General features: G+C 43.8%; 2 protein-coding genes across 2 annotated transcripts in view; one reads left to right on the top strand and one right to left on the bottom strand.

Moving 5' to 3' along the window:
* The window catches only part of gnaz (guanine nucleotide binding protein (G protein), alpha z polypeptide), a 63,378-nt gene extending 51,504 nt beyond the window's left edge, over nucleotides 1-11,874 (bottom strand). Inside the window, exon 1 of the mRNA XM_007908725.2 lies at nucleotides 11,139-11,874. Within this exon, the coding sequence (XP_007906916.1) occupies nucleotides 11,139-11,861 (723 nt within the window). The 5' untranslated portion in view covers nucleotides 11,862-11,874. The remainder of the gene's footprint in view (nucleotides 1-11,138) is intronic.
* rsph14 (radial spoke head 14 homolog) overlaps nucleotides 1-13,421 on the top strand; it is a gene marked incomplete at its 3' end in the record, with an annotated part of 194,723 nt that overhangs the window by 68,732 nt on the left and 112,570 nt on the right.

Here is a 13,421-nt window from a genome sequence, read left to right as displayed (position 1 = left end):
TGCCAATTCCATCTCCGTGCTCAGCAACAGAGACCTCCCTCCCTGCAGCTGCTTCCTGTGTTTGCCACAAACCACCTCATCGCTGGATTCTGGACTTTGCAAATTGGCCAGTGGAAGCTTCTCCACCCCATCCCAGGAGCTCAGATCCATAAAGGAAAACTGTTTGCAAACAGGTCTTGTAAGCAACAAGCTTGACCTGCATTGGGTCAAGGAGGCTCAAGGAGGCTGCGAGATGGAGGGACTGCAGGATGGAGATCCAGAGGGTGGGGGCAGAGTGGCGGAAGGTCCGCCCGCCAACAGTGGGGTGAGCAAGGCGGGGGACGTGAAGCAAGCCGGAGCCCGCTGAGAGGAGGGAGCAAACAGGGTGATACAGGGGGTTATGAGATCGGAGAGGTAGTGGGAAGCAAGACCGTGGAAGGCTTTGAAGGTGAGGACCAGGATCTTGAACTGTATCCGCTGTGTAATGGGAAGCCAGTGGAGTTGGGCAAGGATGGGGGTGATAGGGTCACGGAGCCTGGTGCGGGAGAGGACATGGGCTGCAGAGTTCTGGATGATCTGCAGCCTATGGAGGGAGGAGTTAGGGAGGCCGACAAGCAGTGAGTTTGCATAGTTAAACCTCGATGTAATGAAGGTGTGTATGAGGGTCTCGGGGGCCTGCGGTGTGAGACAGTGTCGGAGCCGGGCGACGTTGCGGAGGTGGGGGAAGTCAGGTTGTGTCATGGCGCAGCTGTGGGGTACAAAGGATAGTTGAGGGTCAAACAAGACCCCAAGGTTCCGGACTGGCTCAGTGAGGTGGAGTGAGCTCCATGGCTGGTAATGCTGTCAGTGCCTGAGGTGAGGAGGCGCTGACGGGAGCCAATCAGGAGAGCCTCGGTCTTGGTGACGTTCAACTGTAGAAAGTTCGCTCTCATCCAGGACTTGATGTCTGACAGACATTGTGTCAGGACAGCAGTGGGTTCTGGAGTCAAGGGTGGAGGCAGAGAGGTAGAGTTGGGTGTCATCCGCGTACATGTGAAAGTTGACTCTATATCTGTGGATGATGTCACCAAGAGGGAGCATATAGATATTGAAGAGGAGGGGATCAAGGACAGAGCCTTGAGGAACACCACACAAGATGGTCCGGAGCCTAGAGGAGAAGCCATTTGAGGAGATGAAGTGCAGGCGGTGTGAGTGGTACGATCTGAACCAATCAAGGACAGCGCTGTGGAGGTTAAGGTGAGAGAAGAGGCGGTAGATGAGGATAGAGTGGTTGACGGTGTCGAAGGCAACAGAGAGGTCAAGGAGGACGAGGAGGCAGAGGGAGCCCTGGTCGTAGATGGACAGAATGTCATTTGTCACTTTGGCCAGGGAGGTTTCTGTGCTGTGGGTGGCACGGAAACCCGATTGCAGGGGTTCAAGAAGGGAGTGGCGGGAGAGGAAAGAGCGAAGCTGAGAAGGAACAACTCATTCCAGGACCTTGGAGAGGAAGGGGAGGTTGGAGATTGGGAGGTAGTTTGAGAATAGAGAAGGGTCCAGGGAAGGTTTTTTTTAAGGATAGGAGTGATAGAATAGGACAGTGGTTTTTAAAGGCATGGGAATAGTACCAGAGGACAGGGAGAGATTAACTGTGTCAGTTAACATATTATTATTATATCACAAGGGTTTCATGAGGCACAAGGTTGAAAGCAACGTATTTGTTTCATTCTATTGTTAACGTCAGACATCTGAAACATGAATGACCAAGAATAAAATCAATCTGGCCAGCACTTGGTCACATCCAAACCAGTGACTGCATAATATAACAGTTATTAATAATCCTTGATTTGATATAAATCAGTGACTGTGTAACATAACAATTAATAATAATAATAAGCGTTGCATTTGATATAGCGCCTATCACATCAGCGAGATGTCTCAAAGTGCTTCATTGGCACAGACTAACATTTTACACCTGGAATAACAGCCCCATTGCACCAGAGGAATAATATTTGAACTCACTTTGCCACCTAGTCCCTCTTTGGCTTAACATTTATAAACTTGGGGCTGTTGGGGTCTATTTTGCACTTTTAAGTGAAGATCGGAATTAAGAGAGGAAATATCTAACTGTTACAACAACAACTTGCATTTATATAGCGCCTTTCATGTCAGGGGAAAAAATTATAACAAAATTACAACCCCAAGGCCCTCTGCCCCAGTGAGTTTATGTTAGCTCTTTAAAGAACAATCTTTTCAATCCGATTTACTTGCATTGCATCACATCAGGGCCATTAAAAAAAATGCCCAATTTATGTGTTATGTGCACATGCCAAAATCAATGTGATCTGCTCCTAAAAGCAGTCTAAATGTAGCACGATTGACCCTGTGTAGTATTGGAATAAAACATGTTTAGGATAGTTCCTATTACGCTGCGAATAGGATATTCTTGCAAAATTGACAACCAAATAACTGAAAAATATCAGGGTAATCTTAGTAGAGAGCTAAAGAATCACTATTCAATAGATTAATCAAATATTCTCACTGCTGCACAGATTCTAACAGATGATTGCTGTGTTTGATTTTATCCTGTGTGATTGATTGCCTATGCTTTAACATCTTCCAAACCTTTCTGTGTAAGGGACTTTTATGTCTTTCTAGAACATGTCTATCATGTTGAAAATCCTGCTAGTTGGGGATTCAAATGAGATTTGGGTAGGTAACAGCCCTCTTAACTGTACATTTTAATAATTTGTCATGGAGCAAGTTAGAATTCCAGCTCAATGATTTTTGTGCATTCTAAATGCTGAATTATAAATGAATCTGCGTCAGCATGTTACCTACAGTTAATTGCCAGGAACAAGCTACTGAAGTGCAAATTTTAAAATATTTACATTTACCTCGCTAATGGATTACAGAGATAAACTTTTTAGACTGGAGCATTAAAACAAATCGCATATACGTGTATTGTTTCAAATGAATTGGCCAAGTGGAATCTGGTGAAGTTGTCTTAGTCTGCACACCAGAATAGCCACCTCCACAGGAACACACAAAACCAAGGAGGCGCAACAGAATACGCTAATTAATTGGAAAAATAAAGCATTAAAAAAAACAATATATCATAAATCAGGCCAAAAGAGTAAGTGTGGTACAGGCCTGATTCAACGGTTTGTTTTCTGGAAGCCTTATCTTATTTGTACCACATGTTGCCTTTTTTTAAAAAAAAGTCTGCGACAACATAATGGCTTTATTCTGTGGGGATTTATTGTGGAAAGGCTGCTATGTACTTTGCCACATGATTGCATCCGCTGAACAGCGACTGGGTATTACAGTGATTGCATGCAGCCTGGCAAATATTTCATGGGGTGGCACAAAATAATGTTCATAATCTTTCTTTAGTCAAATGTTAAGAAATGGATGCTGGAGCAAAGATGAAATGATTGTATCTAATAGAAAGCAAGATTCAAATACTCTTTTTATGCACAAGTTTCTGCTACATAATGCATGATTCCAGAAGTTAAGTAAATCACAAATAGACAATTGAATTTACATAAGTGTTTTTTGGTCAGCCGGGTGTCAACATGTGCCATGACCCATCATCATGATAAAGAGCATTCAAACCAGACAGTATTCCACATACGTAACGGTATTTGTAACAGAAAATGTTTGCAAATTAATGTGATTAACAATTTGATGAATAATTTATTTCAGATGAGAGTTCCTTTATAAAATGGATCAATATTCCTAATAATCCCAATCAGATTTACAGATAAAGTACATCAATTCCAGTAACTGCTTAACTAATCTTTTAAAGTTTTTTGAAGATGTAGCCAGCAGGTTAGATAGGGGGGAACCAGTAGATGTAGTATATTTAGATTTTAAAAAGGCATTTAACAAAGTGCCACACAAAAGGCTATTACATAAGGTTAAGGCCCACGGGATTAATGGGAACATATTAGCATGGACTGAAGAGTGGCTAACGGGTAGAAAACAGAGAGTAGGGATAAACAGGTCATTCTCGAATTGGCAGGATGTGACTAGTGGAGTGCCACAAGGATCAGTGCTTGGGCCTCAGCTATTTACAATTTACATCAATGATCTCGACGAGGACATTGAATGTAACGTATCTAAATTCGCGGATGACACTAAACTCGGTGGGAGAGTAAGCTCTGAGGATGATGCAAAAAGATTGCAACGGGATATAGATAGGCGAGGGAGTGGGCGAGTAGGTGGCAGATGGAATTTAATGTGGGGAAGTGTGAAGTTATTCACCTAGGTAGAAAAAATAGAAAAACAGATTATTTTCTAGAGGGGGAGAGATTAGATAGTGTTAGTGTGCAGAGGGATTTGGGTGTCCTTGTACACCAGTCTCAAAAAGTTAGTTTGCAGGTGCAGCAGCAACTAAGAAGGCGAACGGCAGTTAGCGTTCATTGCAAAAGGTTTAGAGTACAAGAGTAGGGAAGTCTTGCTGCAACTGTATAGGGCTTTGGTGAGACCGCACCGAGAGTATTGTGTGCAGTTTTGGTCTCCTTATTTAAAAAAGGACATACTTGCCCTCGAGGGGGTGCAGCGTAGATTCACTCGGTTAGTTCCTGGGATGAGGGGACTGATCTATGAGGATAGGCTGAATAAACGAGGGCTGTATTCTCTAGAGTACAGAAGAATTAGGGAGATCTTATTGAAACATATAAGATTCTTGAAGGGCTGATAAAGTAGACACTGAGGGTCTGTTTCCCCGGAGGGAGAATCTATAACCAGGGGTCACAGTCTTAAAATTAAGGGTCAGCCTTTTAGAACAGAGTTGAGGAAACATTTCTTCACTCAGAGGGTAGTGAATTTATGGAATTCACTCCTCCAGAAGGCTGTAGATGCTCAGTCCTTGAACATCTTCAAGGCTGAGACTGATAGATTTTTAAAAAATAGAGGGATTAGGGGATATGGGGATAGGGCAGGTAATTAGAGTTAGGTCTGAAGATCAGCCTCGTGGAGTCCTGCGGCTCAGTGGTTAGAGCACTCGCTTTGGAAGCGAGATTCCTGAGTTCAATTCCAGGCAGAGGGCGAAACCTCGGGCAAGTTTCCTTACTCCACACAGAGCCTAATAATAATCCCTCCAAAACCAAAAACAATAATCAATTGGTCATTTTCAATCTATGACTGTTTGTGGGACATTGCTGTGCGCAATTGGCTGCCGCGTTCGCCCACAAATATACAGTGAATTCACTTTACAGTGTGTTCTGTGAAGTGCTTTGGGACGTCCTCCCGACGTGAAAAGCGCTATATCAAATGCAAGGATTATTATTGATTATTGTATCAGCCATGATCTTATCAAATGGCGGGGCACAGGCTCGAGGGGCCAAATGGCCTACTCCTGCTCCTAATTCTTATGCTCTTATGTACTGAATGTTAAGCAGCTTCAAAGAGTCTTCAGACAAGGAACGGTTCACTGAAAGAGAAGCATTTCTACATACTGAACTACCTCTTGCTGTCACATGAATGAAGTGATCTGATAACAGCTCATAGGGACCTGGTATTTACTTTGGGTGAGATTCCTGAGGATTGCAAAGTAGCAGTTGATTTTTTACTGCAATCACACTGAAATTTTCAGAAAGTATTGAACAAGGTTCCATGTTCACAAATGGTTATGTTTTGGAGTCACAAAATTGTGGGTCAAGTACGATGCTAGATAGAAACAGGAAATAGAAGCTAGCAATAAATAGAAACTGTCTTGACCTTCCCTCCACTAAATTTTCCTTCTTTGAGGAATGATTCCACTGTTAGAAAACTTCCACTAAAAAAAACTTCCATTAAAAAATTCCACTATTAGAAAAACACTATTAAATAAAGATTTTTTTCCAAACTCTAACCATTTCTACTCTCGTTTTCAGTGCAGTTCATTTCCATGTTTAAATTAGATTACCAAATATTTACAAAGGAAAGTTGAAGTTTGAATTTTTAAACACAATATGATTTTAAAATTCATATTTGGTGTATTCGTATTTCTTTTTCAAAGCAACCTGCAACGTTTGATTTGTCTGGGAACAAAGTTCATCAGTTTGCAGAATGTGTATTCTTAGAAACATTTGCACTTTGGGTAGAAAGTAAAATAAATTAGTAACCTTAGGCCACGGGAAAAATAATGATTCTAATGGACAGGAAGCACATTACCATGACAAAGTAAGGAGACAAAGCATGCCTTGGAGAGAGATTAGTGTTTCTCATCAGTACAGGAGAATATATTCAGTCAGTAACTCTGCCCTAATCCACTGAGGTTTAGCTTTTTGGACTTCCTTTCAGAAACTATTTGGAATAGGTCTGCACCCTGCATGTGTCATCCAAAACTCTTTTAACTCATTTTACTGTCTAGTGATCTTGCTGCTCAATTGGTGAGGGAAATGAAACACTTACTGAAACAGATTAAAGGATTAATAGGACATACATACAAGATTAATAGAACATACATACAAGATTAATAGAACATACATACAAGGTTCTGATGATGCCTGAAATGCCAACCTAGCTGCTATTTTGCAGCATTTCCGTCATTTTTTAAAAAAAACTTTGTGAGTGGTTCTGTGTAGTTAGGTGGATACTTAAGAAGTAAGAAATATTAAAGTGAAATAGGAGAAACATGATGTTCTAACAAACTGAAGGAACAGACTTGATATACTGAATGGCCTCCTGTACCTGTATTTTTATTTAATTCCGATTTAAGAAATGAAAATTACTGATGATTTAGTTTATAAAGTTAATAGGATAGATTGATGGTGGCTGATAGGCTAAAAAAAAGTATACAACGTTTTACATTTATAGAGTGCCTTTCAAGTAGGAAGATAATAATAATCCATCCGTTTGATATAGTGATTTATGTTTTCGAGACATCTCAAAGCGCTTTACAGAATATAATGTAAAGTTAATTGGCTGTATATTTTATGGGCGAAATACCCACAAAATACACAGCCAATTACATAAAACAGTGTCACACAAACAGTCGTGGACTGAGTGTTCAAATTATTATTATTATTTTTTTAAAAGGGATTATTCCCCCAGGAAAAGCGATCCACGAATTGACTAACAACTAGCTTCCTACTTACTGCAAGGTGGACAGGTGTGCGGAGAACTGAAACTTGCCTAATGTTTCACCTTGTCTGGGAATCAAACCCAGGTATTCTCTCTTGCGAGGCAAGTGGTCTAACCAATACACTACAGTACTCCTCATGGTTGCCTGGAGAGCTTAGGGAAAGAATTATTTCTACAAAATACAGTCACTACATTTTTAGAATAACTGCTGTAAAGCGCTTTGAAACAACCTCCCATCGTGAAAGGCATTATATCAAATGCAAGGATTATTATTATTTATCTGAAACAACATTGGTCCTGGAATGAAAGGCAAACGAAGTTTCTTAGCAATCTTTTTTGTTAAACATTTCTGATTGTCAAATTTATAATGCAATGGTAATTCTCTCTGTCTTTCCTCACTTGCGGTGCTGTGTAAACAGAGCATGCAAGTAAATGGAAAGAGTGAAATCCAACTGATCGGAGTTCTGTCCATCAAACTATTAAAATCTTTGAAGATTCAAATCAAATGGACTGGAAGGTCAATATTTGTATCCAGGTACCATTTGCTCTCCAGTACTCTTGAACCTTGATATGCCTTTAAAACCTCTGTGCATTAAAGTAACTAGCATTTACTTAGCAAGATAGCATCTCGGAGGGCTGAAATATTCTGAGTATATCACAACATTATCTGAATATTAAATAATCTTATTGAACCTTGAAACTCCAGACATGGCATATTTGTTATTGAACTACATTGTATTGAATTTCTGTTCTCCTTAGATTTGTGTTTTTACAACCCTTGATGCTGATATTTTATATCAATGAAAATAATGGATATTTTAAAACATTTTTTCAATCGCACTTTGAACCATTCCCCTCCTCCACCCCCACAGCTTGGGTCCAGTCAGCTAATAATGAATAATAATCCTTACATTTGATATAGCACTTTTTCACGTCTTCTAGATGTCTCAAAGCACTTCACAGAATAGATTGTAAAGTGAATTGACTGTATATTTGTGGACGAAACGCGGCAGCTCTGTGAGATGTCCTCCCAACAAGGTGTTCTAGAAATATAAATTGCTATTCTTTGTAATAAATCAACATTCTAGTGAACTTGAAACACTAGATAATTGAAACAACTAAAGAATCCTTGCATTTGATATCGAGCCTTATCACGTCTTCAAAATGTCTCAAAGCGCTTCACAGAATAAACTATAAAGTGAATTGACTGTATATTTGTGGCAAAATGCAGCAGCCAATTGCGCACAGCAGTGACCCACAAATCGTTGTGGATTTTATTTATTACGATTATTATCCCTGGAAATGCGATCTGCCAATCAACTAACAACCAGGTTCCTACTTACTGCTAGGTAAACAGAGGTGTGTGGAGTAAGGTAACTTGCCCAACATTTCGCCCTCCCGGGAATCAAACCCGGTTTTCTCGTTTGCGATGTGAGTGCCCTAACCACTGAGCTATAGGACTTCACAACCAGTAGCCAACCAAACCTTATTGTACAGCCTCATGGTACAGCTTAAAACAAGACTATAAGAACACAGAAACACACCAGGTATCAAACTCTGTCATCGTAACCAAACACCAGTGGATAGAAATTACACCTGGGTCTAGATTTGATGTTCTTGAGCATGCAGAATTTGACACCTTCACTTTTAACTTTGAAACCCATTTTCTTAAAAGAACTTACAAATTTTTCTTCAAAATTTAAAAAAANTTATACTCAAGAATAACAAATTCTGGACACTTCAAAAATGCTACATTAACATAGTGAATCTAAACCCAGGAGGAAATTCTACCTATAATAACCTCCTTCCCCCCACCCTTCTCCACATACACCAGGCAAATGAAACACAGTATAGCATAAGACATTTAACCCTTTAGATGGTTTGAAGGGGAAAGTGAAACACCCGGGCGGGGGCGTGGGGGTGGGGGCAGGCAGTGCAGAGGCTATGAAGGATAGTGGAACAACATTCCAACAATGCTCTGTAGCAGTGAGTAAACAAACCAGATATTGGGATGCATCAAAAGATGAATAGCAGCAGAAATAGTGTACTGTGTACAGTTCTGGTTGCCTCAGTACAAAAAGGATATTGGAGAAATGGAGAAGATACAGAGGAGGGCAACCAAAATGATTGAGGGAATGGACTTTGAGGATCAACTAAGTAAATTGGACATGTTCACACTGGAAAAGAGAAGATTGAGAGGCAACATGATCGCTGCCTTTAAGATTCTAAAGGGGCAAAACAATCTAGACCATGACAGGCTGTTTCAACTCGTGCAGAATAATAAAACCAGAGGACACGGCCTGCAATTGAAGGCGGTAAATTCAGAACAAATCTACACAAACACTATTTCAGTGAGCGAATAGTGAACCTGTGGAACAGGCTCCCGATGGAAACACTTGAAGCAGGAAGTGTTCATTCTTTCAAACACAGAAGGAAGGTGGAAGGCGAACCGGATGGACCTTGGTCTTTTTCGTCTAGTATTTCTTATGTTCTTAAGATTCACCTGTGAAGCTTCAGGACTTTTATGACTTAACATTGCTTCTGAGTAATATAATCTCTTATAAGGACCACAAAGTACATGGAAAAGGCATCAAGGCCAGACTATGCTTGGTCTTCATTAAATAACTCTTTGAATTAGTGCAAGACAGCATTGCCATGCCGCCAATATTCAATGGACCAGACTTTACAAGCTGATTTTCTGGTTGCTGGGGAAAGAGAGATTGTCACCAAGCCACTGCCCAGGAACCAGCACTATAGCAACCAGTCTGATTTGAAAAAGCTAAGGAAGAGAAAAGTGTGAATAGTGGTGAGATTCATCTGTTTATCTGCTCTCGAAAATGAACTGTGCCCTCTAATGACAATAGCAAAACGATCACGGTTTAATCCCTCAACCAAACTCGTCTACTTTAGTAACCATAGCAATAGGGACTGTAAAGTATCACACTAAACCTGATTCATAAAGTAATCTTTGTTCATCTGGCAAATAGTGCATGAAATATTTGATAGGAAGACTCAAGTGTACTGATTAACCCTTCACTGTTCATTTGGCTTTGAACAGAATTCTTTAGGAGAGGTATCATTGAGACAAATTGCGGGTGGAATTTGCTCCAGTGGCCCTCATTTTAAGTCGATGTGCAAGAATAGGCCTTATTCCATCTTATTCAGGAGTAAGCAACATTCCAGATCATTGTGAAGTTTCAATGGAACAAACATGAAACTGGTCCAATGTGATTCAAAAGCACCCAGAGAGGAAACTGCAAATAAGGTGACGAATAAATTGCAGACCTCAATTCACAGTCCCAAGCCCCAACATCACTGAATAGAATTGGTGGCACTTCTACGTAATTCCTGCCATTTTTACAACTGGAACTGAAACAACAAAAAGAAGCTAAGGGGTTTAAATGAAGTTCAGCGAACACCATTCTGCTTCTGTTTATTCAGCCTCCTGTTGGCCAAAAATATCCAACCTGTTTCTAAATCCAAAACACTCACAAGCAAGAATACTGCCTTTTTAATTTGTTGGTTATCTTAAGTCAACAAGAAATAAAACTTAACCATGATATTGGAAAATGCAGCATTGAAGAGAGTTGGAGTCAAACCAGGATACACTTTACATCATTAATGTGATGAGCGTCCCTTCGCTGGCAGCGAGGATGGAAAGTTGACCGTTTGAGCCAAGCCACAACTTTTGAAATCTGCAAGGACTTAAAAAGAACAATATTCCTTACCGCTTGCCTCGGAGCTGAAACTATTAATTGTCACAGACAGTTGCCTGAACTGAATGAGGCAATTAGGGCAAAGCAAACCAACTGAGGGACTGAACTGCAGACTGTTTGAAATGGTGCTGTGGAGGCTCGGTGATGGGCAGTGTAACGCAAGGCTTTGCCAGGAGTCATTCTCCTCTCAGTGGAGCTGTCAATCACCAGTTTCCTGACAGCTCCAGTCAGGTAGGTTCGTGCCCACTGAGTTACTCATTCACATGACACCCAACATAAACAGCTGTGAGATCAGCCGTAAAGAGTGTTGGGGTTCAATGACTGACGACGGTTACCGGATGAAAGGTTTGGCCGATAAACCAGGAATTATATAAAAAAAACCATAGGACTTACTGTCTGATTATCTTCGTACAGTTTCAGGTCATAGCCACTGAGCTCCACGCAGAAAATTATGGCAGTAACTCCTTCAAAACAGTGAATCCATTTCTTGCGCTCAGACCTCTGCCCTCCCACATCCACCATTTTAAACGTCAGCTCCTTGAAGGTAAACTTGTTCTCCACGATGCCGGTGGTCATGTCTCTGGACCTCAGAATGTCCTCCACTGTGGGGATGTAGTCAACGGCCGCGATCCTGTCCAGGTCGTTCAGGTAATAAGCCGCGTTGTCCTCCAGGTGGTACTCGTTGGAGCGGCAGAAGCACTGCTGGACCCCGGGGTCGCCCCACAGCCGCTTCATGACCCCCAGCAGCTCGGGGGTGATCTCCCCTTTGCTCTCCGCGGGTCCCGTCAGCGCGAACAGCTGCACCGCATCGTACGCGCGGTCCGGGTTGTGGAACTCGATCTTGAGGGCGGTCAGAGCGCGGATGATGCGGGTCAGAGAGTCGATGGCGTTGTAGATGATGAGGGGTTTGTACTCCTTACACGCGTCCAGGTTGAAGCCTCCGCTGTGGATGATCTTCATCTGTTTGACGATGGTGCTCTTCCCCGAGTTACTGGTCCCCAACAGCAGGAGTTTGATCTCCCGGCGCTGCCGCTGACTCTCCGACCGCAGGTGGCGATCAATCCTCCGGGAGCGGCGCGCTGCCTCCTTCTCCTCCGAGCTCTGCCGACATCCCATGTTCTTCCACTCTCAGGCTGGGCTGTGGGCAGGGAGGGCAGGGAGGGCAGGGAGGGGCAGGAGGGCAGGGCAGGGAGGGCAGGGCTGGGAGGGCAGGGAGGGGCTGGGAGGCAGGAGAGCTGGCAGGGAGGGCAGGGCTGGGATGGGCAGGGAGGGCAGGGATGGGCAGGGAGGGCAGGGCAGGGAGGGATGGGCAGGGAGGGATGGGCAGGGAGGGCTGGGAGGGCTGGGATGGGCAGGGCAGGGAGGGCAGGGATGGGAGGGCAGGAGGGATGGGAGGGCAGGGAGGGCAGGGAGGGCAGGGATAGGCAAGGGAGGGCAGGGCAAGGGAGGGCTGGGATGGGCAGGGCAGGGAGGGCTGGGATGGGCAGGGCAGGGAGGGCTGTGGGCAGGGCTGGCAGGGCAGGGCTGGCAGGGCTGTGGGCAGGGCAAGGCTGGCAGGGCAGGGCACGGGGTGGGGGACCTCCTGGAGGCGGCAGTGATGGCTGAGGGGTGATTGATGCTCAGGTGCGCTGCGGGGACCGTAACCCCGAGTGAAGCAGCAGCTGGAGATCACACAGGTAAGTACCAATGCAGTCAGTGCCAGAAGGGGTGAGCAGAGGAGTCCAGCGACCACTGATAGGTCCTCAATTCAGTACATGGCCTGACATTCCCCTCTTTTACGCAAAGCCGATGGCACATTCCTGTCGGAGTGCTGCTGCCTTTCCTGCGGTGCAGTCGGTGCCTTTAAATCCCTGTTCCACCTGCACATAGTTAGTGAGTGGCCATTGCCTTGTCCCGGTGAGGGTTCTGCCCCTGTGATGGTGTCTGTCCGGTTATCTCGGGAATGTTTTGCAAGTGAAGCAAAAGGAGTTTTCTGTTTCTTTCTTCAAACCCGAACAACGTGGACAGCCATCAGCACCCAATCCACCTGTCAAACAGAGCAAAGGGCATCATGAGGACTGTGCTATGGAGGACCCTCCTGGACAAACACACTGTGAAGCACACGTTTTAATCCAACAAGAGAAAGCCGGGACTTCTGATGTTTAGCCGTGGACTGACATTCTAACGGGTTTGAGAGAGAACTGCAGCTCAGATGAGCTGTTTCCTCTGAAGCTTCTCCTGGACAGGTCCAGACACTGAGCACAATAAATCGGTAGCAGTGCACTACTCTACTTCAGGATTGAGAAAGGCTGCTGCATTTGCCTCCAAGTACACAGTCACTACACTTTACAGTCTTGTGAAGTGCTTTGGAACTTCCTCCTGATGTGAAAGGTGCTATACCAAATGCATACCCTCAACTGTCCTTTCTACCCCACATCCCGTGCCATGACCCCCTCTGTCCTCCCCCAACTCCACAACATGGCCCGGCTCCGCTGCTGTCCCACACCACAGGTCGCCAAGACCCTCAAATGCACATTCATAACATCCAGGCTTTACTGTGCAAACTCCCTGCTTGTCGGCCTCCCCAACTCCTCCCTCCATAGGCTGCAGATCATCCAGAACTCTGCAGTCTGTATCCTCTCCGTACCAGGCTCCGTGACCCTATCACCCCCATCCTCGCCCGACTCCACTGGTTTC

This window comes from Callorhinchus milii, unplaced genomic scaffold, assembly GCF_018977255.1.
Source record: "Callorhinchus milii isolate IMCB2004 unplaced genomic scaffold, IMCB_Cmil_1.0 Scaffold8, whole genome shotgun sequence".
Lineage (NCBI taxonomy): Eukaryota > Metazoa > Chordata > Chondrichthyes > Chimaeriformes > Callorhinchidae > Callorhinchus > Callorhinchus milii.
The sequence above is the reverse complement of the archived record's forward strand: the minus strand, read 5'-3'. Positions and strand labels throughout refer to the sequence as shown.